Below are 25,713 nucleotides of genomic sequence, written 5' to 3' on the forward strand. Positions count from 1 at the left end.
AGGAATTTTGGAGGTCATTCAATCATATACGCTGGGCTGGTGGGAGCTTCACCCTTTCTCTATTTATGCGGTCCCAGCAGGCAGGATAAAGAGGAGGGATTTAGAGCCACCCCTCTTTCTGCTGAGTCAATTTTGTGGGACAGAACCTTTGCAGACATGCCTGAACAAATGCCTCGAGCAGCAATGTACTAAAGAGCAAGTGCTGGTGAGGGGAAACTATCTCTCTGTCCATGCATTCTGAATGACAAATAAGGAAGACCTGGAAAAGCCTGAACCATTCTGCTTGTAAGACCCCATTTTATATTCTATGAGTCATTGGAGGAGGGGCTCAGGCAAATATAGGGGTGGACAGAATTCCTCTTCAAAAGGAAACTCACCACATTAAAGACCCTGACCTTCTCTTCCTTTCAAAAGATCGTCTTTCTTTCCCCAATAGGCCACTCACACACACCATACAAATTATGAAGTTCACTCTGTTCTTGTTTTCTTTTGCAGCTGTTCAAAGATGTAAGCATGCCTTCTAGGGAAGATTAAGACCTCTCTGTGTACTTATTGCCTGACTCAGATGGTGTCTGGTGCTAATTCCAATCTTCTCTCTTTCCCAAGGGGCCTTGTCGGACATTCAGCTTGCATCTTCTGGGCCAGGAACAGTGAGACCTGGAGAAAATCTGAGCTTAGTCTGTAAAGTGACAGGTTTCTCTATTTCTACTTCTGCTTCTTACACTTGGAACTGGATCCGCCAGCATCCTGCAAAAGGTCTAGAATGGATTGGATCAACAAATCACAACTCAGGGGGCAAATGGTATGCCCCTTCTCTGAAAAGCCGAGCAACCATTTCCTCAGATGGCTCCAAGAATGAGTTTTCTCTCCAGCTAAACTCCCTAACAACTGCCGACATCGCAGTCTATTTCTGTGCCCGAGAAGCACAGTGAGACAAGGCCGATTGGGGATGTGTACAAAAAGAGGAAACTGATTTTGAACACACATTTCTGACTCTACTCCAAATACAGAAAGATGTTATATTGCAAAGAGAGGAAGCTGATCTCCTGAACATTGAGTTCCATTCAGCCTAACCTCCTGATTAATCAGTCTTATTGGCAACCTTGGTGATATATATGAAGATAGACATATCACAGGAATTCTCAAATGTTATATATGTTTGGGCATTAATTTGGGCTTATGATGGTGATGAGGGTTAACCATACAACACATATTTTGGATGCAGAATGTACCCTCCTCATTCTGCAGGATCTCCAGTGAAAGGGGGAAGCAATTTCCTGTTACTATAGCTCTCTTTCCAAGAACATGCTTGATAGTCTACTGTCCTGATTAAGTTCTGTTCCCTGTTTTCTTTTTGCTTTTTCCTCTACCTTGTGAATGCCCCCATTTTAATGTTTGCTTCAATTTGATATGAGGTTCCAAGGTGATCCCTCACAAGTGATCCAGCATAACTTTTCATCCTCATTCCTCATGTCAAGTGAAATGTTCATTTAAGAGGAGATGTAAAGGAAGCTACTGTTGAGACTCAGGAGAATCATTGTCTTTCACAATCCAGTGGGTCTACTCTGAGTATTTCTAACATTATATGCAATCCCATAAGTTCATTGCATACGTATATCTTTATATTAGGGGAAACAATTGCCTATCACTGCAGCTGACCCTCCTCATTTCTATTGCCAGACAGAATATGGTCTTTCTTTCTTTCTTTCTTTCTTTCTTTCTTTCTTTCTTTCTTTCTTTCTTTCTTTCTTGTTTACATTAGTTCCTTTTATCTAATTGTATCATGAAATGTTTTAATAAAATGAGAAATAGAGAAAGAAATAAGGGGTGTGTGTGAGAGAGAGAAAAAATAAGGAGCTCATTATATAGACCAGTCTTGCCTTCAGATTCATAGTTTGCCCAGCAGCTTTAGGGGTGTTTTTTTATCTTGATCAGTATGCAAATTTTCAGAATTCATTTCCTCTTTTAATCACTCAGACACTCTAACTACCTCAGCTACACCACCCTGAATTTTGAGGGCCACATTTTGCTCAACCCTCTCCAACAGATGGGGGAAATGATTGTTTTACTTCAACTTGTTTTCTTCTCAGCTGTTTTTTGAGGTAAATCCATCCTTTCAAATAAAGAAGGCTGTGGTGCTCTGACAGTTAATGGTACACAGCAGGTCTCATTAAAATTTCTTTATTGCTAGGTGCGCAAACAGTGATCCAACTTCCAGAGTCTGGAGAGGACATCAAAAGGCCTGGAGAGTCCCTCCACCTCTCCTGTTGAGCCTCTGGGTTCACCTTCAGCAGCCATGGCATGACCTGGATGAGATACGTGCCAGGAAAAGGCATGGAATGGGTGGCATATGGATGGTCTACTCACATTCACTACTCAGATAAAGTGAGGGGACAATTCACCATCTCCAGAGACAGTTCCAGAAACCTCCTCTTTCTGCAAATGAACAACCTTAAACCCGAGGACATAGCTGTGTATTACTGTGCAAAAGACACAGTGGTTATTAAGCTAGACAAAAACCCTCCTTTGCTGCTCCCTCTTTGCTGGTGAAAATGAACAGCTTGGGGATCTGAGGACCCACAAAAACTCCCTCTGTAATTTTTGCTTTGCTGAGTCAAGGGGATTTGTCAGCCAGGTACTTGAAAGCTGATTCAGTCTGGCCCAAAGCTCTTATGAAGTTTTTCACCAGACCTAGTTTGATGTGTAGGAGCAAGTAATAGGATTTTCTGCTTTTCTGTCAGTGCTGAGTGGTGCACATTCTTCTCTCTGACCTTCAGCAAATTCCTCCTGAGGTCCGACTCGCTTCACGTACTGCAATGTCTTTGCTCAGGTTTCTCATTGCCTTAAAAAACAGCAGTACTTCATTTATCCCATCCTGCAGACCCATCAACACCACCTTCAACTCACCACAGACATGCCAGCCATACTTGCTGTACTGAAGACAATCTAACAACAGTTTTGGGTTGTCATAGGTTTTTTTCTTGCAAACAACATGTCCTACTGGAATGGATCGAAGTCTGTTTCCTTTATGCAGCAACCCTGCCTTGAGACTCAAATTCTAGGAGTCTATGAATAGCTGTCATTCTGGTGGGTCATGTGTGATTCCGAGGACATTCATCAGGCCACCTACATCGTAGCAGAACAGAAAGTCATCTTCCTTCCTAAAGTAAGGCACAAATTGCTCATCATGCGTGTAAAATGAAGCCCCACTCAGATATCCTCATTGAGAAGATACCATCATTGAAGTCTTGGTTCCTGTAACTGCCTTGGACAGCTCCACAACATGAATGAGACCATTCAGATCATCTTGTGTAAGAATGTGTGGTGCAGAGGACTCACCATGGCAGACATATGGATCATCATTAGACAAGGAAAAGTGAAAAGAACCCGAGGTTGTTGGCCTCCCTTCTTGTCATTTGAATCACTGAAAAACCATTTCAGTTTTTGAGAATTTCACTCCTCTGGAGACTCCAACAGTTCTTTATTAAAAGTTGCGGATGCTTTCGACTTCCCTCCCCCAATTCTCTCTCTACATTTATTACATGTAGTGTGCAAAAGTGTTAGAGCTGCCTCAATTCATTTCTCTCTCTTTCTGTCTCTGATCTATGGATTGCTAGTCATAGAAAGGAATTAACACAACCAGCCTAAAGCACAGTGCATCTTTCAGTGGAAGGTAATAAATTGGGAGCATTTGGTGTTGATGTTGCTCTTTAAAAAATGAAATGAACATGGAGAAAGCCTAGAATTCAGCAAAAGGGAGTTAAAGTGAGCGTCTGTGCATGTAAGTTGTCTATTTATTATGAGAAGAGAAACCCATGTGCAAACAGGAAATTCTTAGCTTGGGGGTCATTTATACTGGCCTGACCAGAACCAATGACTTCTTCATATTGTTATGTCCATTGCTCAAGTAGACAAGATTTTCCTATTTGTTGACTTCCATTTTATAAGAGAATAACTTCCCCCAGAGAGAGGATGAAACAGAAGCTGAGATGGCTGAGATCGTCCCCAAAGACCAGTGGAGACCAGATTGATGAATGTTGATCTAAGTCTACATTTTGCAACATTATGCCCAAGACTGGTATTTTAATTATCCATAATGGGCATTGATGTTCAATCCATTCTTTGGTTCAAAGCACCAAGAGTGGATATTCTGCTACCAATTTCATTCCTAGCTTGAGTCAGTTTAATTTTATCTTCAATATCAATATCTTGGGACAACTACTGCCCTGCCCCCCCATGGGTGTTGCCAAAAAGTTTTGACACTCCATAGTCACATGTATGCCTAATGAGATGGGGTTGTCATAGGGTTGGGCTGCTCTTTTATCCTCACAGATATGCAAATATCTAAACAGCTTCCATATATTATTCCTGCCCTAACTCAAACCCATGTACACAACCTCAGTGTGTCACTGCCTGGGTTGCGATTTTTTACTTACTCACTTTCCAATTAAAAATAAAGCAAAATGACATCTTGGCTTCAATATTTTTTTCTTTTAGTAGTATTTGAAGGTAATCCTTCTTTCAGAGAAAGACCTTTGTTACATTGTAGTTGTAAATGAGCCTGCAGTCTAACCGTAAGTCTATCTTTTCAGGTGTCCAGTCAGAAATCCAGCTCACGGAATCAGGAGGAGACATTAAAAAGCCCGGAGAGTCTCTCCGCCTCTCCTGCAGAGCCTCTGGGTTCACCTTCAGAGACTATTACATGGCATGGGTGAGACAAGCTCCAGGAAAGGGCCTGGAATGGGTGGCCAGAATAGGTACATCTTCATCTCCCATTAACTACTTGGATTCCATCAAAGGAAGATTCACCATTTCCAGGGACGATTCAAACAGCCAGCTGTATTTGCAAATGAACAACCTTAAGCCTGAGGACACAGCCATGTATTACTGTGCAAGAGACACAGTGAGTGACTTCTCATTAGACCTTAGACAAAAACCCTTCATTGCATTCCTTTAGTAGAGTTTCCAGAGGGGGCACTAAAGCACCACAAACCAGAAACTCTCAGAGCAGAAAAAAACAAGACCATGGGCCAGGTTGGATGGGACTGATGCAATCTGGAGTCCAACAACATCTGCAGGGCCCCTGGTTCTTTGTTCTTACCTCCAAGCAAAGCAATGTCCTTAAAAGACCTTGCCTCTTCCCCACCACAGATAAGCAGCCTCATTCAACTGTATCATTGTGATTCGACAAGCATTTCAAAGAGGGAATAGAGTCAGAGTTTAATGAAATCACAAACAAGTCAAGGATTAATGCTCAACAATTGTTTCGGGGGCATAGCTACATGCCTGGTGCCGACCACTCTGCCCAATCTCAATGGAAGGGAAATTCATAAACCTCTACTAAATGTAGTTTCATGTGTTAAGCATATTCTCATAAAACCAGGCTGCAGAACTCTCTTTTTCTCCCTCCTGTTTCCACAAGAGGGCAAACGAGGTGTAAAAAACACCCAATGTCATCAGCCCATGTCTGAAAGCAAATGGTGTTCCAAGTACCGTTGGTGGCTTCATCTGTCAGACTAACAATTTCTTCAGATGTTTCCTTGCAGGCCATTATCGTGTGGGCCCCTCGAGACTTTGCACTTCTCCACACTTCAGCTTTCTTTGTACTTTCCAGGCACAGGCCTGTGCTTTAAAGGTCCATGTCTGAATTGCTGTTTATTGTGCTTCAGGGGGGAAACTCCAGGGCAAAGAAGGAGGAGGAGGAGGAGGAGGAGGAGGAGGAGGAGGAGGAGGAGGAGGAGGAGGAGGAGGAGGAGGAGGAGGAGGAGAGATGTAACTTTAAAGCCCTTTGACTCCTGAAGGCACTTTCTCACAGTTCTCTTTATATCTTCAACCCAAAGATCACAATTCATAGCTGGGGAAAATGTAACTAGTACAAACTAATAGTTTGATGGCAATAAATAAAAATGGCACAAATCCAGGATATGGAAATTGGACCAGGAGCATGTGATATCTTTTTCTTCCATGCGTGAAGAAGCCACATGCAGTACTTCTTGTCATTAATTCTGTTGGATTTTTTGAATAATCAAGTTACTTTAGAGCCGGTCTAATGTAAATACTGTCTGTTTAAGAGAAACAGGTGCAGCTGATTTCTGTTGATTGCCCACAGGCGTGGGCTCTGCTTCTTGTATATAAGGCTCTGCCAGAAAGCCTTCTGCATCTCCTAGTTAGATTCTTTCAGTTTGATTCATCTCTAAGTAGATCACTCTCTCAGTTGTTCTTAGTTTAAGAGATTCCTTAGTTGAATCTTAGTATGATTGCTTAGTTATAATGCTAGAATGTTGTTAATTCTCGGGTAGTTTAATGGGAGTTATGTGGGAGTTTGTGGGAATGTGGGAGAAAGCATTTTCTTTAGTTTAAAGTCTCTTTAGAGTCAGTTTGTTTTTCAGTTAAAGAAACCCAACCGTTTGTATTTTCATCTGCATACTTTTACAAGTGTGCAGCTAGTAAGGGGTTTCATATAAGGGAGATAATACCCTACACTCTTGGTGGTGTTTTCTTAGCCAGGTCAACTTCTGACTGTGTATACTCTGCGTGAAGTGTACTTTAAAGGTCCACTGTAAAACTGGGATATATGATTTAGGTTAAGCAGGTTTCAATATCCAGTTTTCTCCAATATTATTCTTATCATATATATTATATTCCAATAAATTCTGCCCAGGGATGAACAGAATGGCTAATTATTTCCTATTTCTGTTTTTGTTTTGCTCAGTTCTGCTCTCTTTTTTTATCCATAATTTGTTAATAAATGCACAAAAAGTACACATTTAAACTGTATGGATGTTGTATTCAGTGTACCACCATGTTCTCCAGTGCATTTCAAAACAAATTCCTCCTGCATCTCTGCACAGAATAGGATTCTTCTGCATACATGCAAGTTAACAGAGAGACTGGTTTGTGTAAAATTAGCATTTATATTTGCCATTTCACACATTACAGGTGACATTATCTTCCCATCTTTTAGAAAGACAGAAAAAATAAAGGAAGATGCCTACCTACTTTGCCCATTTTGCTTTTTTTTCCTGAGAGAGATATACAGACCTACTGTGCTAACAACTTCTAAACTGTACATTAGAAAATAAAAGCTTGTTATATAGACTCGGTTTGCCTTCAGAGCCATAGTTTGCCCAACAGCTGTAGTGGTGCTTTAACCTTACTACGTATGCAAATTATTGGAGATTGCTTCCTCTTTAAATCTGTCAGACACCCTCCCTTCCTCAGCCACAGGACCCTGAATACTTGGGACCACAATTTGCTCAACCCTCTCCAGGCATTAGATGGCAAAAATGATAATTTTGCTTCATCTTGTTTTCTTTTCAGGTGTTTTTAAAGGTGAATCCATCCTTTCAAACAAAACAAGAATTGGGCAGCCTTATGGCTAATAATATGCAGAAGAGCTCATTTATATCTCTTTCTTTCTAGGCATCCAATCAGAGGTCCAGCTGGTAGAGTCTGGAGGGGATGCAAAAAAGCCTGGAGAGTCCCTCCGCCTTACCTGTCGAACCTCCGGGTTCACCTTTAGCACCTACTGGATGGTCTGGGTGAGACAAGCTCCAGGAAAGGGCCTGGAATGGGTGGCCCTTATAGATACATCTTCATCTCCCATTTACTACCTGGATTCCATCAAAGGAAGATTCACCATTTCCAGGGATGATTCAAACAGCCAGCTGTATTTGCAAATGAACAACCTTAAACCTGAGGACACAGCCGTGTATTACTGTGCAAGACACACAGTGAGAGGTTTGCCATTAGACCTTAAACAAAAACCCCTCATTACATTCCTTTAGTGAAGTTTGAATAGGGGGCATCAAAGCACCAGAAACCAGAAACTCTCAGAGCTGAGCAGGCAAAACAAGGGAACAACTACTGTTCTTCTTTGGGGGCAGAAGAGAATCACCAATGTGTCCAGCAGATACAAAAAGGAAAACAATCATACAAGAGATACAGTCTTTCCCCGAAATTAAGACACTGTCATATATTTATTTTTCCTCAAGAAGACACACTATGGCTTATTTTCAGGGGGTGTCTTATTCCAGCGGGAAGGAGGCCCCGGGCACAGCGCTGCATGACGGAGGGCAGCCATGTCTTATTTTCGGGGTATGGCTTATATTGCACAAATGCTTAGAAATCCTGCTACGACTTATTTTATGGGTATGTCTTATGTTTGGGGAAACAGGGCATTAATATTATGTGCAATTATTTGGCACAGCATATATGTCCATTCCTGGATTTCATATATGTTTCTGTCAAGATTCCACACACACACACAGTATATTCAAGAGTTCAGAAGAAGGCAGAAGTTCTTCAGTAGCAGCTCCTTCCACCAAGATCTTGGAGCATATCTGGACTGGAAAGAATGCTCAGACTGGGGGGAAACTGGGCTGCTCTCATCCTCACAGCAAACCTGCGAGGTAGGGTAGCTGATAGATAGGGACTAGTCCAAGGTCATCAGAACTGCCATTTAAAGCACATGGCTTTTCCCAATGAATCCCATGAACAGAATTACAGTTCCCAGCATCCTTATCAATTTTAAAATCATCAAAATTCTGTCAGGGATGCCTTCTGTTTTCAATGCACTTTGAATGGATGGTGTGTACACAATCTGTCTGAAGTACATGGCCAAATTGGAGTCAGTGTTACATTCCACCCATTACAGTGGAACCTCGGTTTATGAACACCTCGGTTTATGAATTTTTGGTTTATGAACGCCGCGGACCCATCTGGAACGGATTAATTCACTTTACATTACTTTTAATGGGAAAGTTCGCTTCAGTTTATGAACGCTTCAGTTTATGAACAGACTTCCGGAACCAATTACACCCATGTTTCAGTTTATGAACGCTTCAGTTTAAGTACTTCGCGGACCCATCTGGAACGGATTAATCCACTTTCCATTACTTTCAATGGAAAAGTTCGCTTCAGTTTATGAACGGTTACTCCGCGGACCGTCTGGAACGGATTAATCCACTTTCCATTACTTTCAATGGGAAAGTTCGCTTCAGTTTATGAACGCTTCAGTTTATGAACAGACTTCTGGAACCAATTGTGTTCATAAACTGAGGTACCACTGTACAGCTTTTCTCTATGTGAGTGAAGATGGTGGTGGTTGGAGACTGACAGAGCCAGCAACGAACCTGAACCCTAAAACTGCTTGCAACAGCCTCTTCACCTGCTATACATTCATAGCTGCCAATTTCCAGATTGAAAAATCCGGGACCAGCAGCAGCACAGCACCAGAAGTCGCTTGTACAGGACATCCGGACATGCGTACGGGCATGCCGCTCTGCCCATTTCCAAAATGGCCATGACGCCAGAAGTCGCTTCTACGCATGTCCGGAAGTGCGTAGAATCAACTTCCGGCGCCACTCTGCCCATTTCCAAAATATCCGCAGTGGCAGAAGTCGCTTCTACGCACTTCCGGACATGCGTAGAAGCGACTTCTGGCGCTGCAGCCAGTCGCTTCTATGCACTTCCGGACATGCATAGAAGCTACATTCTTACCGTTTCCAGCAGGAAACGGTAAGAAAATATGGGGGTTTCCCGGGAAAAACGGAGTACTTGGCAGCTATGTATACAATACTGGGAAGGGTCTCATGCAAATAGCTTCAGGAGTCTGTGGGTGGTTCGGAATGAAACCACCTCAATATAAAACTTTCACATGTATCCTATTAGAAAGACTCCTCTTCTCTGTCGCTCTAGAATCTAGGACATTTATTCACTAATGTTATGAAATTCTTGCTGTTCTTCCTTTCCTTGGTTGCCTTTCCAAAATGTAATTATATCTTATGTGAGGAGTTGTTTCATGTGGTCATTTGATGATTTTCAAACATTCATTGAAATCTTCACTGTTTGCAAGGGGTCTTGTATTATCTAGGCCAGAGATGCTGAAGCAAGGGGAGAACCTCACCCTGCTATGTAAAGTGACAGGTTTCTCCATATGTACTAATACTTATGCCTGGCACTGGATCCGCCTGCGGCCTCGTAAAGGCCTGGAATGGATTGCAAAGATACTGGTAGCCTTCTAGAGCATAATATACATAAGGGGATTTGTTTGTTCAGAATCAAGTATACACTTTCAATAGGTCTACTCTGAGTATGACGTAGTCCTGTGGGGTGGTTTTCAACTAAGCTTTACTCAGAAACCAACCAAGAGCTGTTTAGCAGTCCTCACAATCCTTGCAATGTAGGGGGTAACACATGGGGAAGGGAGTGGGGCTCATACATACGCTGGAAGCTTCTGTCACTTGGCTTAAATTCTATACGATAAAGATGGTTTGCAAAAGATCAGTGGCGTAGCATGGGTTGCCAGCTCCAGGGGCTGCATGGAGGGGTGGGAGGGATATGGGCTACACTTATACATTAACAGCCTAACAGGGTCTGTGTTACCCAGGACAACCACCCTTGTGGGAGATAACAGACAACGGTGAACAATTCTGTTTTCTGGCTCTGTGGATCCTGCCACCTGAGGCAGTTTCTTCACCTTGCCTCATGGGTGGGACAGCCTAGAAGCCTCCTTGCAATGAGGGCTTTTCATGTCCTTGGTGCCACCCAGCTGTTCTACCCCATGAGCAGCAGCCCTGCCTCAGTCATGACGCAGCATCACATGCCTAAACTATTTCAGTGACAAACCCAGACTTGACACGGTGCGATGCAGGAGTGGGCAACTCAGTTTAAGCTCCCTTGGGCCATGTTGACACTGTATTGTGTAGAAAAGTCCCTTATTTCACCTTATAACATACAAACTTAAAGGAGACATGGTTACCCACATTCCTCTCTTTCCCTGAGAGAACAAGAAAACCTACGGAATAAATTGCCCCAGAAGACTTGAATCATTGAGCCAAGCCACAGGCAATTCCCTTTCCTACCAGCCTTCTACTCAAGATTCCACATGTCTGAAGGCTTTTCATCCCATATTAATACTGTCAACTCTTACACCAGCAGATTTATGCAAAGCCGAGTTTGTTTTCTCTTCCTACTTAAAGCCCCAAGTCTCTCACCTCACACAGACTTCCTGGCACGGCACTCAGAGCTCCATTCAGACCCATCCCACCACTATGCCTTCTTTCTTGCTGATGCTCCTGGCACTGGCTGCCTCCTCTTCAAGTGTGTTAAGTCTTGCATTGTAGTTCATTACTTAATTTTGAATTGCTAAGATAATATTTGGCTGATGGTTTCTCCCTTCTTTCCCTCCGCTACCAGGTGTGCTCTCACAGGTGGTTCTGACCCAGACATCAGATCCAGTCTTGAAAAAACCTGCAGAATCCCATAAACTGAGCTGTGCCACTTCTGGATTTGATATTAACAGCTACTGGATGAGCTGGGTGAGACAGAAACCTGGCAAAGGACTGGAATGGCTTGTTTGGTATTATGGTACCCAATCGGGTCAGAGTTATTATTCCTCTGCAATCCAAGGGCGATTTACAGCCTCGAAGAGTGGATCAAACTTCTATCTGCAAATAAATAGCCTGGCAGCAGAAGACACAGCCGTGTATTACTGTGCGAGAGACACAGTGAGAAGCTTCCTGTTGGACCTTAGGCAAAAACCCTTCATTGCATTTCTTTAGTGGGGATTCCAGAGGGGGCACCAAAACACCACAAACCAGAAACTCTCAAAGCAGAACAGACAAAACAAGGGAACAACAATAGCTGTTACTACAGAGAACATCTGTTCTTCTTTGGCCCATCTCCAGCCTATTGGAAGTTGTCCCATGATCTTCTTGTTCTAACCCAAAAGGTCTGTTCAAAGCAATTTCATCTGGCCCATTCCTTTCTTTCTCTCATAGGGCCTCAAACTTCCCTCAAAATTTCTATTATTTCAAAAATTCTGCTTACAGTCTAAGATATTCAGGAGCATCTTCTGCCACCACCATGTTGTGGTCCTCCTGGACTGGGAATAAAGTATTCTGGAAATACTATGCTCATTTCTTGAGACTCAGAGAAACTTATGTTCTGGTCTAGATAAGTATACGGCAACAGTAATTTAGAGTCCATCCTCCATCACAGCATAAAGCCCTGGTCTGCTTCATTGTTCCTTCCAGTATGACCCACATAAATCAGGCAGGTAAACCTCCTCTCATCCCAGCTCTTTCCCCCTTGCAGACAAGGTTTTTCCTGGTGAAGTGTGGTGCCGTACATGCTCACCACTCAGCACCCAATTCAGCAGCCTCCCTGCCTGCCTCACCTGCAATAAAAGCTGGTGATGACGGGTGGGGCTTGAATTATCAAAGGGGTCAGAAGAGAATCCCCAATGAGTCAAGCAGATAAAACATTAGGAAAATTATTATACAAGAGATATTAATAAGATGTGCAATTATTTGGCCCAGCACATATGACCATTCCTGTAGCTCATATTTGTTTCTGTCAAGATTCCCTCAATCAGGTGCGTAGTAAGGGAGGGGCAGAGACGGGGCGCCCCTAGCTCCAGTCTGGCAGGGGAAGCGCATGGGGGCAGTGCTGCCAGACCCTGGCCCGCCCCTCACGTCCTCCTGCCGAGAGCGCCAGCCGCCGCCCTTGCCACCGCCCTCACGTGCCACCGCGCACGGACTGCGCATGTGCGGACATGCGCATGCATAACGGCGTCCTTCTAGAGCAAAATATACATAGGGGGATTAGTTTGTTCAGAATCGAGTATACACGTTCAATAGGTCTACTCTGAGTATGACGCAGTCCTGTGGGGTGGTTTTCAAGTAAGCTTTACTCAGTAACCAACCAAGAGCTGTTTAGCAGTCCTCACAATCCTCACAGTTTAAGCTCCCTTGGGCCATGTTGACACTGTATTGTGTAGAAAAGTCGTCCCTTATTTCACCTTATAACATACAAACTCAAAGGAGACATGTTTACCCACATCTCTCTCTTTCCCTGAGAGAACAAGAAAACCTACGGGAGAAATTGCCCCAGAAGACCTGAATCAGTGAGCCAAGAAACAGGCAATTCACACTGCATTCCCTTTCCAACCAACCCAAGATTCCACATGTCTGAAGGCTTTTCATCCCATATTAATACTGCCCCGTCTTACACCGGCAGATTTATGCAAAGCCGAGTTTCTTTTCTCTTCCTACTTAAAGCCCCAAGTCTCTCACCTCACACAGACTTCCTGGCACAGCACTTAGAGCTCCTTTCAGACCCATCCCACCACTATGCCTTCTTTCTTGCTGATGCTCCTGGCACTGGCTGCCTCCTCTTCAAGTGTGTTAAGTCTTCCATTGTAGTTCATCACTTAATTTTGAATTTCTCAGATAATATTTGGCTGATGGTTTCTCCTTACTTTCCCTCCGCTACCAGGTGTGCTCTCACAGGTGGTTCTGACCCAGACCTCAGATCCAGTCTTGAAAAAACCTGCGGAATCCCATAAACTGAGCTGTGCCACTTCTGGATTTGATATTAACAGCAACTGGATGAGCTGGGTGAGACAGAAACATGGCAAAGGACTGGAATGGCTTGTTTGGTATTATGATACCCGTTCTGGTTACAGTTATTATTCCTCTGCAATCCAAGGGCGATTTACAGCCTCAAAGAGTGGATCAAACTTCTATCTGCAAATGAATAGCCATGGCAGCAGAAGACACAGCCGTGTATTACTGTGCAAGAGACACAGTGAGAGACTACCTATTGGACCTTAGGCAAAAACCCTTCATTGCATTTCTTTGGTGGGGATTCCAGAGGGGGTATCAAAGCACCACAAACCAGAAACTCTCAAAGCAGAGCAGACAAAACAAGGGAACAACAATAGCTTTTACTACAGGAAACATCTGTTCTTCTTTGGCCATTCTCTAGCCTTTTGGGAGTTGTCCCATAATCATCTTGTTCCAACCCAGTAGGCATGTTCAAAGCAAATTCATCCTGCCCATTCCTTTCTTTCTCACAGAGGGCTACTTCCCTCAAGATTTCTGTTCTTTCAAAAATTCTGATTACAGTGGAAGATATTCAGGAGCAATTTATGCCACCATGTTGTGGTCCTCCTGGACTGGGAATAAAGTAATCTGGAAATACTATGATCAACTTTAAACATGAGTAAAATAAAAAAATTCCTTCAGTAGCACCTTAAAGACCAACTAAGTTTTTATTTTGGTATGAGCTTTCGTGTGCATGCACACTTCTTCAGATACAGTGAAATGGAAGTTTCCAGGCACTTATGTAGAGAAGGGGTGGGGAGGGGTGGGGATGGGGAGGGGGGATCACTCAGAAGGGTGGTGGAAATGGGTGATTGACTGACTGATAGCTGTTGATGATCGCAAACGACTGCAAATGGTTTTGCATGAAAAAGCAAGGGTTGAGATGGCTGAAGATCGCTTATCATGTATAATGAGATAAGAACCCGATATCTCTGTTCAAACCAGGTCCCTCCATGGTTTTGAGCTTGGTGATAAGTTGCAATTCAGCAACTTCTCTTTCCAGTCTATTTCTGAAATTCTTTTGTAGTAAGACAGCTACTTTGAGATCTTGTATAGAATGTCCTGGGAGATTGAAGTGTTCTCCTACTGGTTTTTCTGTCTTCTGGTTCCTGATGTTTAAACATGAGGACATAGCTGCACATTACTGTGCAAGAGAGACATAGTGAGTGGAAGTGAATGTAAGCTCAGCCGAAAACTTTCATCTAAAGACTTATTAGCTTTTCTTTCCTGTTTGTGGGGAATGAACTGGACAGTTCAAGCAAAAATCTGAATAAGGAATTGACACCTTTTCCTAGCTTTGATTTTGAAGTGTGCTGGGGAGGGGAATAGTTGTGAAAAGATAACAACCCTCTTCATGTGTTTTTAAACACTTCCCATGGAATGGGTATAGAATAATATGTTTTCTCCCAAATATGATCTTCCCATGCTGAGCAGAAAAGTCTGAAGTGGGATTGTAACTGCATTTGACATAACATATAGCATTGGATCATGTATTATTTATTGTGATTGTTATTCACCTTGATTCTGAGGTTAAATGTCGATCAGCACCCATCCTACATTCATCCTGATTTGTATGTGTGTGAGAGGTGGTGGTGTTGAACACACCTTGCTCTTAAGCATTTGTTCATCCCATATTTTCATGACATTGCTTCCTCTGCCTACACTCTGCATTTAGACTGAGAGAATAATGTGAAGACGGTGGCTTTAGCAGCAAGCCATATTATTATTATTATTTGCTTGCTTAATCTCTCCTTTGCTTCAGAGTCCAATAATATCCGCACATTTGCTTTGGGTGTAGCTATATGAATGGTGCTGGTTCTTTCTGTTCAACATCTGTGGAAGGACAACTTACTAGAAAACAAAACCCAAGAACTCTCCTCTTCTTCCTCCTGTTGTAGTATATACTATACCAAATGCCATCAACTGTGACTGAAATAAAATGGTGATCTTACTACAGTTGGTGGCTTCATCCGCAAGGCCAATTGTTCCCTCAGATGTTTCCTTGTAAACTATCACCGTATGAGCCCCTTGAGACTTGAACTCCCTGAGGGACTTTCTCACAGTTTCCCTCTCTTTTGGGGGGATCACAATTCATGGCAGAGGGAAATGTAACTGGCCCAAACACTTTCTGGCATATAGATTGATGGCAATAATAAAAAAGCAGCATAAATCCAAGATATGGCAATTGGACGAAGGGCAGGAGCACATGACATTTTGTTCATACATCCATGGAGAAGGCCATGACTGAAGAAGTCACATGCAGTAGTGTGTGTATCTATAACTGTCCAGAAATGGCCTCAGTGGCATAATTCTCTCCCATTTCAGTTTTTGTTGTACCCAAGTCAAAAGTGTGTTCCCCCTCTTTTTTCCATTATTCTGTGAACAAATACACAAAAAGTATATATTTAAACTGTACGGTTGTTGTACTTATTAAAACATTTTAAAAATCCTGTGCATTTCAATATAGCCTTTCCTCATAAAATATGTTATTTGTATGTATTTCTTTTCATGTATTTTCTCTCTCTCTCGACTGTTTTGCATAGTAGGCTGCAGAACAAGATCTGACTGGGGGTTTACCCAAGCATCACTTTTCCCTGCCACTTTCCCCTGGCAAAACCCATGGTTTAGTGCTGAATCAGAACAAATGGCAATCGGTTTGTCTGTGGATTGCCGTTTCTTCCAATTTAGTGCTCAAGAGTGTGTTTTCCAGTGGAATGTGGTATGGCAAAGGCAAAAGCTCTCGGACGCATGCCTGGAAAGCAAGAGATAAACAAAAATTTGCTCAGACACATGCTTTCAAGGAACAGAGTTGCCTTCTGATCCACAAGCAAATACAGAGCATCAATTTGGTTGAATGATTCTGAAAAGCAGACAAAACAAATTCCTCCTCCATCTCTGCTTCAGCCTCCAGAGATATTGATCGTGGGTTTTGCGCAGAATAAATTCATTCTGCATAAACATAAGTTAATTCAATGCCTGGTTCCAGTGAACATGACTTCTCTCTCTATCTTTTTTGCCAATTCTCACATTTTCCTCTTTTTATCCTGAGAGGGATATACAAACCTACTGCGGTAACAACTGCTCAACTGCAAAGAAGCAGCTCATTATATAGACTAGGCTTGCATTCAGAGCTATAGTTTGCTAAAGAGCTGTAGCAATGTTTTTACCTTGATACATATGCAAATTATCAGAGATTGCTTCCTCTTTAAATCCGGCAGACACCCTCCCTTCCTCAGCCTCAGGACCCTGAATACCTGGGGCCACAATTTGCTCAACCCTCCCCAGGCATTAGATGGCAAAAATGATCATTTTGCTTCAGATTGTTTTCTTTTCAGCTCTTTTTGGAGGTAAATCTATCCTTTCAAATGAACAAGAATTGGGCAGCCTGACTACTAATAATATGCAGAACATCTAAATGATACCTCTTTCTTTCTAGGTGTCCAATCAGAGGTCCAACTGGTTGAGTCTGGAGGGGACATCAAAAGGCCTGGAGAGTCCCTCCACCTCTCCTGTCAAGCCTCTGGGTTCACCTTCAGCAGCTTTGGAATGAACTGGGTGAGACAAGCACCAGGAAAAGGCATGGAATGGCTGGCATATAGTTATTCAACTACCATTTACTACTCGGATAAAGTGAGAGGGCGCTTCATCATCTCCAGGGACGATTCAAACAACCTGCTCTATCTGCAAATGAACAACCTTAAGCCTGAGGACACAGCTGTGTATTATTGTGCAAGAGAGACACAGTCAGAGGAAGTGAATCTGAAGCCAGGCTAAAACCCTCTTCAGTCTGACTGTACAAGACCTGCTTGCTGGATCTTCATCTTGTCATAGTGAGTGGGCTTGCACATGCCGATGTCCCTTGTGAGTGAAGCCGTCGGGAGTCTCGTACACCCAGCAGGGTCACCCAAGGCTGTAAGGTCAAAGGGGAGGAGCTAGACAAAGAATGATCCAAGAAGTCCTCAAAGGCAGAACAGGTGGAACATAACAAGCAGTATGTTACAATGGTCACTTGATCACTGCAGATGGTGACAGCAGTCATGAAATTAAAAGACTCCTGCTTCTTGGGAGAAAAGCAATGACAAACCTAGACAGCATCTTAAAAAGCAGAGACATCACCTTGCCGACAAAGGTCCGTATAGTTAAAGCTATGGTTTTCCCAGTAGTGATGTATGGAAGTGAGAGCTGGACCATAACGATGGCTGATCGCCGAAGAATTGATGCTTTTCAATTATGGTGCTGGAGGAGACTCTTGAGAGTCCCATGGACTGAAAGAATATCAAACCTATCCATTCTGAAGGAAATCAGCCCTGAGTGCTCACTGGAAGGACAGATCATGAAGCTGAGGCTCCAATACTTTGTCCACCTCATGAGAAGAGAAGACTCCCTGGAAAAGACCCTGATGTTGGGAAAGATTGAGGGCACTAGGAGAAGGGGGTGACAGAGGACGAGATGGTTGGACAGTGTTCTTGAAGCTACGAACATGAGTTTGACCAAACTGCGGGAGGCAGTGGAAGAAAGGAGTGCCTGGCGTGCTATGGTCCATGGGGTCACGAAGAGTTGGATACGACTAAACGACTAAACAAAATGTTACAATGGCTGTGAAGGTGGATGAAGGCTTCAGCAGTTGAGAATCTACCAGTTGTCATGATACTCATGCCATTGGACTAGTGCCTTTATGTGAAGCCTGTGCGTTGGTCAGTGTGCACTGATCTACACACATAAAACAAATTCACACACAGGCAGCTTCCAAAAACCCACCCCAAACCCAAAAAGTCCCATGGCGAATGGGAAATGGTAATGGGGGCAAGCCCATGAAATCTGGAAGCCCCTAGTCATGAACCAACACATGAGTGGTGGATACAGACTCAGTCATTCTGACCCAAAGAATGAGGCAGTTGAATAGCTTGATAGCTGTATCCATGACTGAGCAGACCTATTTAGGATCCACTCTGCTCACCCCAAAAAGGGGGAGGGGGCTAGAAAAGGTTCCCTAAATGTAGTCTGCCTCCCTTTTCCCCTGAATGGATTACTGCACCCAGTTGGATCACCACCCAGTGGTCATTGAACTTTGGAACATGGAATATACGGACTTTGTTGGATAACATCGTGCACATCCTGAGCGCAGGACTGCCATCATTGCAAGAGAGTTGTGACATTTTAACATTGATATTACAGTGCTTCAAGAAACTCAAAGAGGAGGAGAGGTACAACTGATGGAAGGAAAAGTAGCCTACACATTCTTCTGGAAAGGTCTACCTGAACAAGAACATCAGATACATGGTATAGGCTTTGCTATCAAAAACGATCTTGAAACAAAATTAAAAAATTCCTTCCAGTAGCACCTTAGAGACCAACTAAGTTTGTTATTGGTATGAGCTTTTGTGTATCTGAAGAAGTGTACATGCACATGAAAGCTCATACCAATGACAAACTTAGTTGGTCTCTAAGGTGCTACTGGAAGGATTTTTTAATTTTGTTTCGACTACAGCAGACCAAAACGGCTACCTACCTGTAACAAAAACAATCTTGTGAAGCTCTTGTCAGAAATCCCTACTGGCATTAATGAGCAACTTTCAACCCTTCAAATAAAAATCGCCCAAAACCAACAGGCCACTATTCTAAGCACTTATGCACCACACCGGATGTCGATGAAGACATTAAATAAAGAATTTACCCTGTTTAACACCTGATTCCACTGTGGACGGTTCACAGCAATCTGCAGAAAACCTGAATTGACATTTGCTCTGATTGCACACCAAAGAGCAGCTTTCCACAGGGAAGGTTCTGAAACAAACAAAAAAAGAGCACTGAGATACAAACCTTATGCTTGGAGACAGTGGGACAAAAGAAAAACATAGATAAGGGTAGATCACTCTGTTTCTAGGGTTAATTGCTATAAATGAACCCACAGCTAGGCGGGGTACAAACCTGCTATCAGAGTGAGAGAAGCTCCAGGAAAAGGCCTGGGATGAGCTGGATATATTTACAGCTCATCTTACATTTACTGCTCAGATAAACTGAAAAGACGCTTCATTGTCTCTGGGGATAATTCAGTCAGCTTGCTGTACAGTGGTATCTCGATTTACAAACAAAATTGGTTCCGGAAGTCTGTACTTAACCTGAAGCGTACTTAACCTGAAGCGCACTTTCCCATTGAAAGTAATGGAAAGTGGATGAATCCGTTCCAGAAGGTCCGTGGAGTACTTAAACTGAAGCGTACTTAACCTGAAGCGCACTTCCCCATTGAAAGTAATGGAAAGTGGATTAATCTGTTCCAGACGGGTCCGCGGAGTATTCAACCTGAAGCGTACTTAACCCGAAATATGAGTGTAATTAGTTCTGGAAGTCCGTACTTAACCTGAAGCGTACTTAACCTGAAGCGAACTTCCCCCTTGAAAGTAATGGAAAGTGGATTAATCCATTCCAGACAGGTCTGCGGAGTACTTAAACTGAAAATACTCAAACCGAGGTGTACTTAAACCGAGGTATGACTGTATTTGAAAGTGAACAGCCTGAAACTGGAGAATGCTGCTCTGCATTACTGTGCAAGGCATAAGCTGAAAGTAAGGGAATCTAAAGTAAGAGAAAAAGCATCTTTTTATCCTGGCAGCTCTCAATGGACCTCTAGGAAAATTGATTTGAGAAGAAGGCACCTAACAGAATAAAGAACAAAAAGGAAGCTGCCTTTAACTGAGTCAAAATATGGGTCCAGTTTGCTCAATAATGTCTACGCTGACGTAACCCTATTAAGCATCCCTTAACACTCTCTCTCTCTCTCTCTCTCTCTCTCTCTCTCTCTCTCTCTCTCTCTCTCTCTCTCTCTCTCTCACACACACACACACACACACACACACACACACACACACAGGAAAATGCATGAAACTTTTATAACACCCTCCCCTGAAGAAAAAGATCTGCCTCTGAATTTCCCCCTGATATTGTGAACATAAATGGGAAGTCTTCTGCTCTGTTAATTTAAAAATGCATCTTTGTGACTTGATATACCCCACATAACAAATTTCTGCTAGGAATATTCGAAGCTCTAAGAAGATAGGCAGACATTTTGTTTTGATCTTGTTGCCGCTTTCCCCTGCCCAACTTCAATGTAAATCTTGAATTAATGTCATTTTGCACATTAAATATCTTGCCACAAAGCCAGGCCTCAAAACTCTCTCCTCCTCTTTCTCACTAGGGGGCAGGTGTGGTCTGAGGAACACAAAACCATCCATAACTGAAATAAAATGTTGCTCCAAGTACTCTTGGTGGTTTCATCTGTGAAGGTAGTTATTTTCTCAGACGTTTCCACCTGAACCTAGAATGTATGGAGACTTTGGCTTCCTGGGGGATTTCATTACAATTCTCTTTGTTTCCTCGGCTCAATTAACTGTAGAAAAAAGAGTTGATTCCCTTCAGAATCTATATGGACTACATAATGAAAATGGAAATTAAAAGCAGTATATATCCGGAATATGCGAATTGGACCAGGGGTGTGATCATTTGACATTCTCTTACATCTAGCAGTGGATAGCTCAGTTGATTTGAGTGTGGTTCTGATAATGCCAAGGTTGCAGGTTCGATCCCTACATATTCCAACTCTGCATTTCTGTGATCATTCATGTAGAAGGTGATGTGTGAAGAAGCTATATAGAACATTGCTTGTCCTTCTTTCTTTCTAGGAGTGGACAGAAGGACTCAGTAATAGGTCTGTTCTCTCCCGTTGGGACAGGTTTCTGGGAAGGTTCATGAGAAGTCCACGTTTATATTGGAGAGAGAGAAAGAGAGAGCTAACATATTTCTTTTCATGTGAAATTCATACTTTTCTGTGGACTCTGTACGAATTTCTCTCCACAACCTTGTTAAGAAATTGTTTGTGACATTCAACACCATCTGTACTGTGAATGCTAAAAGGGAGAGAAATTGCAATGGTCTGTGTTGCATTTTTTTTATCCTGAGAGGCATATAAAACTCTTGTTAAGATGTGCTGATTTTATATCGTAGCAAAGAAGCAAAGTATTACAAACGCCAGACTTCCTTCTAGTTAGAGATCACATGAAATCTCAGTCGGTTCTTTTATCCAGATGGGTATGTAAATCTTCAGAGAGGTCTTCCTCTTTAAAGCAGTCAAACACCCTCCTATCCCCTGCATACTTGGGACCACTTTTTGCTCATCCATCTCAAAGCATTGGACAGAGGAAATGCTTCGATTTCTTTTCTTTTCAGCAGTTTTGGGAGGTAAATCCATCCTTTTAATTAAAGGCAGCTGGTATATTCTGGGTGTTAATAACATGCCACAGGTCTCTTAAAATGCCTCTTTTTCTAGGTGTCCAATCAGCGGTCCAGCTGGTGGAGTCTGGAGGAGATGCCAAAAGGCCTGGGGAGTCCCTCCGTCTGTCCTGTCAAGCCTCCGGGTTCACCTTTAGCAGCTTCTGGATGGAGTGGGTGAGACAGGCTCCTGGGAAAGGCCTGGAATGGCTGGGAGAAATAAATGCACCTTCATCTACCATTAACTACTCAAACAAAGTGAAGGGACGATTCACCATCTCCAGGGACAATTCAAACAGCCTCCTCTACTTGCAAATGAACAACCTGGAAGCTGGAGACACGGCTGTGTATTACTGTGCAAGAGGCACAGTGAAAGGAAGTGAATCTGAAGCCTGGCAAAAACCTTCTGTTGCTCACAGCTGCTCTCTGGGTTGATTTCACTTTACAGTGCTCAGTAAAAGTATACAGATACGTGAGACAATAATCTGATCCCTCGTAGAATCATAGAATCATAGAGTTGGAAGAGACCACAAGAGCCATCTAGTCCAACCCCCTGCGAAGCAGGAAACACCATCAAAGCATTCCTGACAGCTGGCTGTCAAGCCTCCGCTTAAAGACCTCCAAAGAAGGAGACCACACCCCTTGGCAGCAAATTCCACTGCCGAACAGCTCTTACTGTCAGGAAGTTCTTCCTAATGTTTAGGTGGAATCTTCTTTCTTGTAGCCCTTTACCAGGGCTTCCATTGACAAAGAAAGAACCACCCATTCAAAGAAAGAGCCACCCTCCTGCCGAGGAGCCCCCAGCGTCCCCTCCACAGGCAGGAGGAGCGCGAGCCAAAAGGAGAGCTCAGCGCCCTCCCGCCCACGGTGGGGACGCTGTGAGCTCCCCAGCGGCTGCAGCGAGCAAGCGGCAGGACATGCACTACATGCATCACATATATGTTGTGATGATCAGCACAACATATATGAACCAGACCATCAGTAATACAAACAAACGTTTGCAATTTTTTCACACGTTTACATTTTTAAAACACACTTGTTCCACCCTAACACAAGTTTTCATGGTTGTCCTATTTTTGAAAATCTAATGGCCAGCTCAAGAGTATTCACGTATATTTTCTGCACTGTGGTCATTTTCAGCTATTGAGGATTTGCATAGTTTTGAATTCAATTGTGACACTACCCCCAACACTTCAATATTATTACACCAATGCATAAATATGCATTGCATAAATATATATTTAATTACATGGAAGTTGGATGCAAAATTAATGTAAGTGATATCTAGTTAAGTCATACTTAGAATTAGACTCATTGAAATCAATTTATTTAACATCTCTGCCAATTTCAACAGGTCTGTTCTGAGTATGACTAACAAACCATATCACCATAAATAGCTCATTCCAAACACACTTCTTCAGTAAACAAACAACAAACAAAAAAACCCTCCAACCTTCCAAGCAGAAATAACTGTGATCATGGGAGAAGTGTGTGTCTGTGTCTGTGTCTGTGTCTGAGTGTTTGCAAATGCAATAGAAATAGAAGAGTGATTGTGAATGCACCATTTGAACCCCTCAATGCCAACCCTAAACATTGAGAGGATGTATCTTTAGATGTGTGCATCATCTTTCAACTTGTTTCATTATGCATGGCAATGGTACATTGATGATGGGGGGGGGGAGCTAGCCCCTGATACATTCTTTCAGTTTGTGGACCTAAATCCTTCATTAGTTGTTTGACCAAACTCAGATGAAACAGAATGAACAGAATGCATACTCTGAAATCTCAAACAGCTTCTGAGATGGGTGTTCCAGGAATAATAGTTCATCAGAATAGTAAATGATCTGGGAAGTCATTCCACCGATGAGGAGGCCACCTGGCTGGTACCACTCATGTGGAATGGGGAACGGATCAATTGCAGGGCACTTCACAATATCTATTTTGCATGTGTTTTCAGGCAACAGAAACAGGAGCACCATTGGCCACAACATCATGGCAACAATTTTTTGCTTTTATTTCACACTCTCCTATGCCTTGCCTACAACAACATTCTGGCTTAAGCATGCTGAACAAACTGCATATTCGCTTCGTGAAAGGAAACTCCCCAGGCTTACTTTCAACATCCAGAGAGTTACAAATACTCACAGAGATGGCCAGCACTCTGATTTGAAGCCTTAACTAATCACACAGAAAGTCAGCAATGTAATTGACAGAGCCCTGCCAGCTTCAGGCGTCCAAAGGCACAAATATTTATTTATGACAACTTTTGCTTATTGACGGCATGTTCGTGCTTGAAAGAAAGCCCTGGAGGTTTCACAAGACGAATAATTGGATAATTGCAGGGTGAGATAATGATAGCTGTAGCACTGAGATTTAATAGCAAACACGTTGGTTCTTCTCCAACCCCCAGTCCTACGAGTTCTACTCCATGGTGGGTCAAGGAATGACTTCTAGACTGAGCAAATACCAACAGGAAAGTGGGGGCCTGAGGCAGGGGTGGCCTTTCAGGTATTCTTGAACTATATATTCAATTCTCATTGATGGACCATTGGTTATGCTGGCTGGGCTATGTTGGAAATGAGTATGCAACACCCCAAGGGTCACAGGTGGTGAAATAAGGGTTGTTGTTGTTGTTGTTGTTGTGTTGGGGGAGGGTAACATGATTAAACTTGGAAAAAACCTTGCTGATAACTTGAAAGGGAAAAAAATCTGCCCCTGGGAAATTTAAGAAATTTGTCATTCCATCCCAAATTAGTGCATCTTCTCCATGAGAGAATGTGAAGGTGCGAAGGCAGTATTGTGTTTGCACTATTTCAGCACAGAATGACAGGAGTTTATTCTGTTTGTCTCTTGTGTATAAGTATTTATTCAAATAATACATAGTTCCGCTATGGGATTCAAACCCAAAAGAGGCAGAGCTAATCACCAACTTGGATTACTTTAAAAGATTATTGGACCAATCCGCAGATGATAAGATTAGGCAATATGCATACAGTCGTACCTGGGAAATCGAATGGAATCCGTTCCATAAGTCCGTTCTACTTCCAAAACGTTTGGAAACCAAAGTAGAGCTTCTGATTGGCTGCAGTTGTTGGTAATGTACTAGTTGTTGGAAAAGTACTACCGTAGTTGTTGGATAGGGCAGGAGTGGTGTTTGCAAGCTCTCCCATAGGTGCCTAATTAGCCACTGTAAGATGTTCCTTCAGGTGTAAAGGGCATCCTATCCCTTAATTTGATAGCATATAATAATAATAATAATAATAATAATAATAATAATAATAATTTATACCCCACCCATCTGGCTGGGTTTCCCCAGCCACTCTGGGCGGCTTCCAACAGAAAAATAAAATAATCTATTAAACATTATAAGCCTCCCTAAACAGGGCTGCCTTCAGATGTCTTCTAAAAATCTGGTAGCTGTTTTTCTCTTTGACATATGATGGGAGAGCGTTCCACAGGGCAAGTGCCACTACCGAGAAGGCCCTCTGCCTGGTTCCCTGCAGCTTGGCTTCTTGCAACGAGGGAACCACCAGAAGGCCCCCGGTGCTGGACCTCAGTGTCCGGGCAGAACGATGGGGGTGGAGACACTCCTTCAGGTATACTGGACCAAGGCCATTTAGGGCTTTAAAAGTCAGCACCAACACTTTGAATTGTGCTCAGAAACGTACTGGGAGCCAATGTAGAACTTTCAAGACCGGTCTTATGTGGTCTCGTCAGCCACTCCCAGTAACCAGCCTAGCTGCTGCATTCTGGATTAGTTGTACTTCCTGGGTCACCTTCAAAGGTAGCCCCACATAGAGCGCATTGCAGTATATTATATATCATATAATATATTGCAAACATGGTTCCTGTAACATAAAACACTACATTACACCATTCATTTGTACATTTAAATTTCAGTCATAGGACTCTGCTGTGTTAATAGTTAACTAAATATGGCAGTAGTTAATATGGATTGATGGGTAAATGGAGCAGCAAAAGAAACTTGATGGGGAGACATGTATATAAAAATGATCTATAATAAGTGTTGTTGTATAACAACTTTACCCCTACTAGCTAA

The 25,713-nt window shown here is 42.8% G+C and overlaps 1 gene segment (V, D, J or C); it reads left to right on the forward strand.

The window, feature by feature from the left end:
* Positions 1 to 4,555: 4,555 nt before the first annotated feature.
* LOC118095743 (Ig heavy chain V region 6.96-like) lies at positions 4,556 to 4,957 on the forward strand. The segment is given in 1 exon segment: positions 4,556 to 4,957. A coding segment is annotated over 1 exon segment (402 nt).
* Positions 4,958 to 25,713: the final 20,756 nt, after the last annotated feature.

Source organism: Zootoca vivipara, chromosome 12 (genome assembly GCF_965207765.1).
Source record: "Zootoca vivipara chromosome 12, rZooViv2.hap1.1, whole genome shotgun sequence".
In the NCBI taxonomy this organism is placed as follows: Eukaryota; Metazoa; Chordata; class Lepidosauria; order Squamata; family Lacertidae; genus Zootoca; species Zootoca vivipara.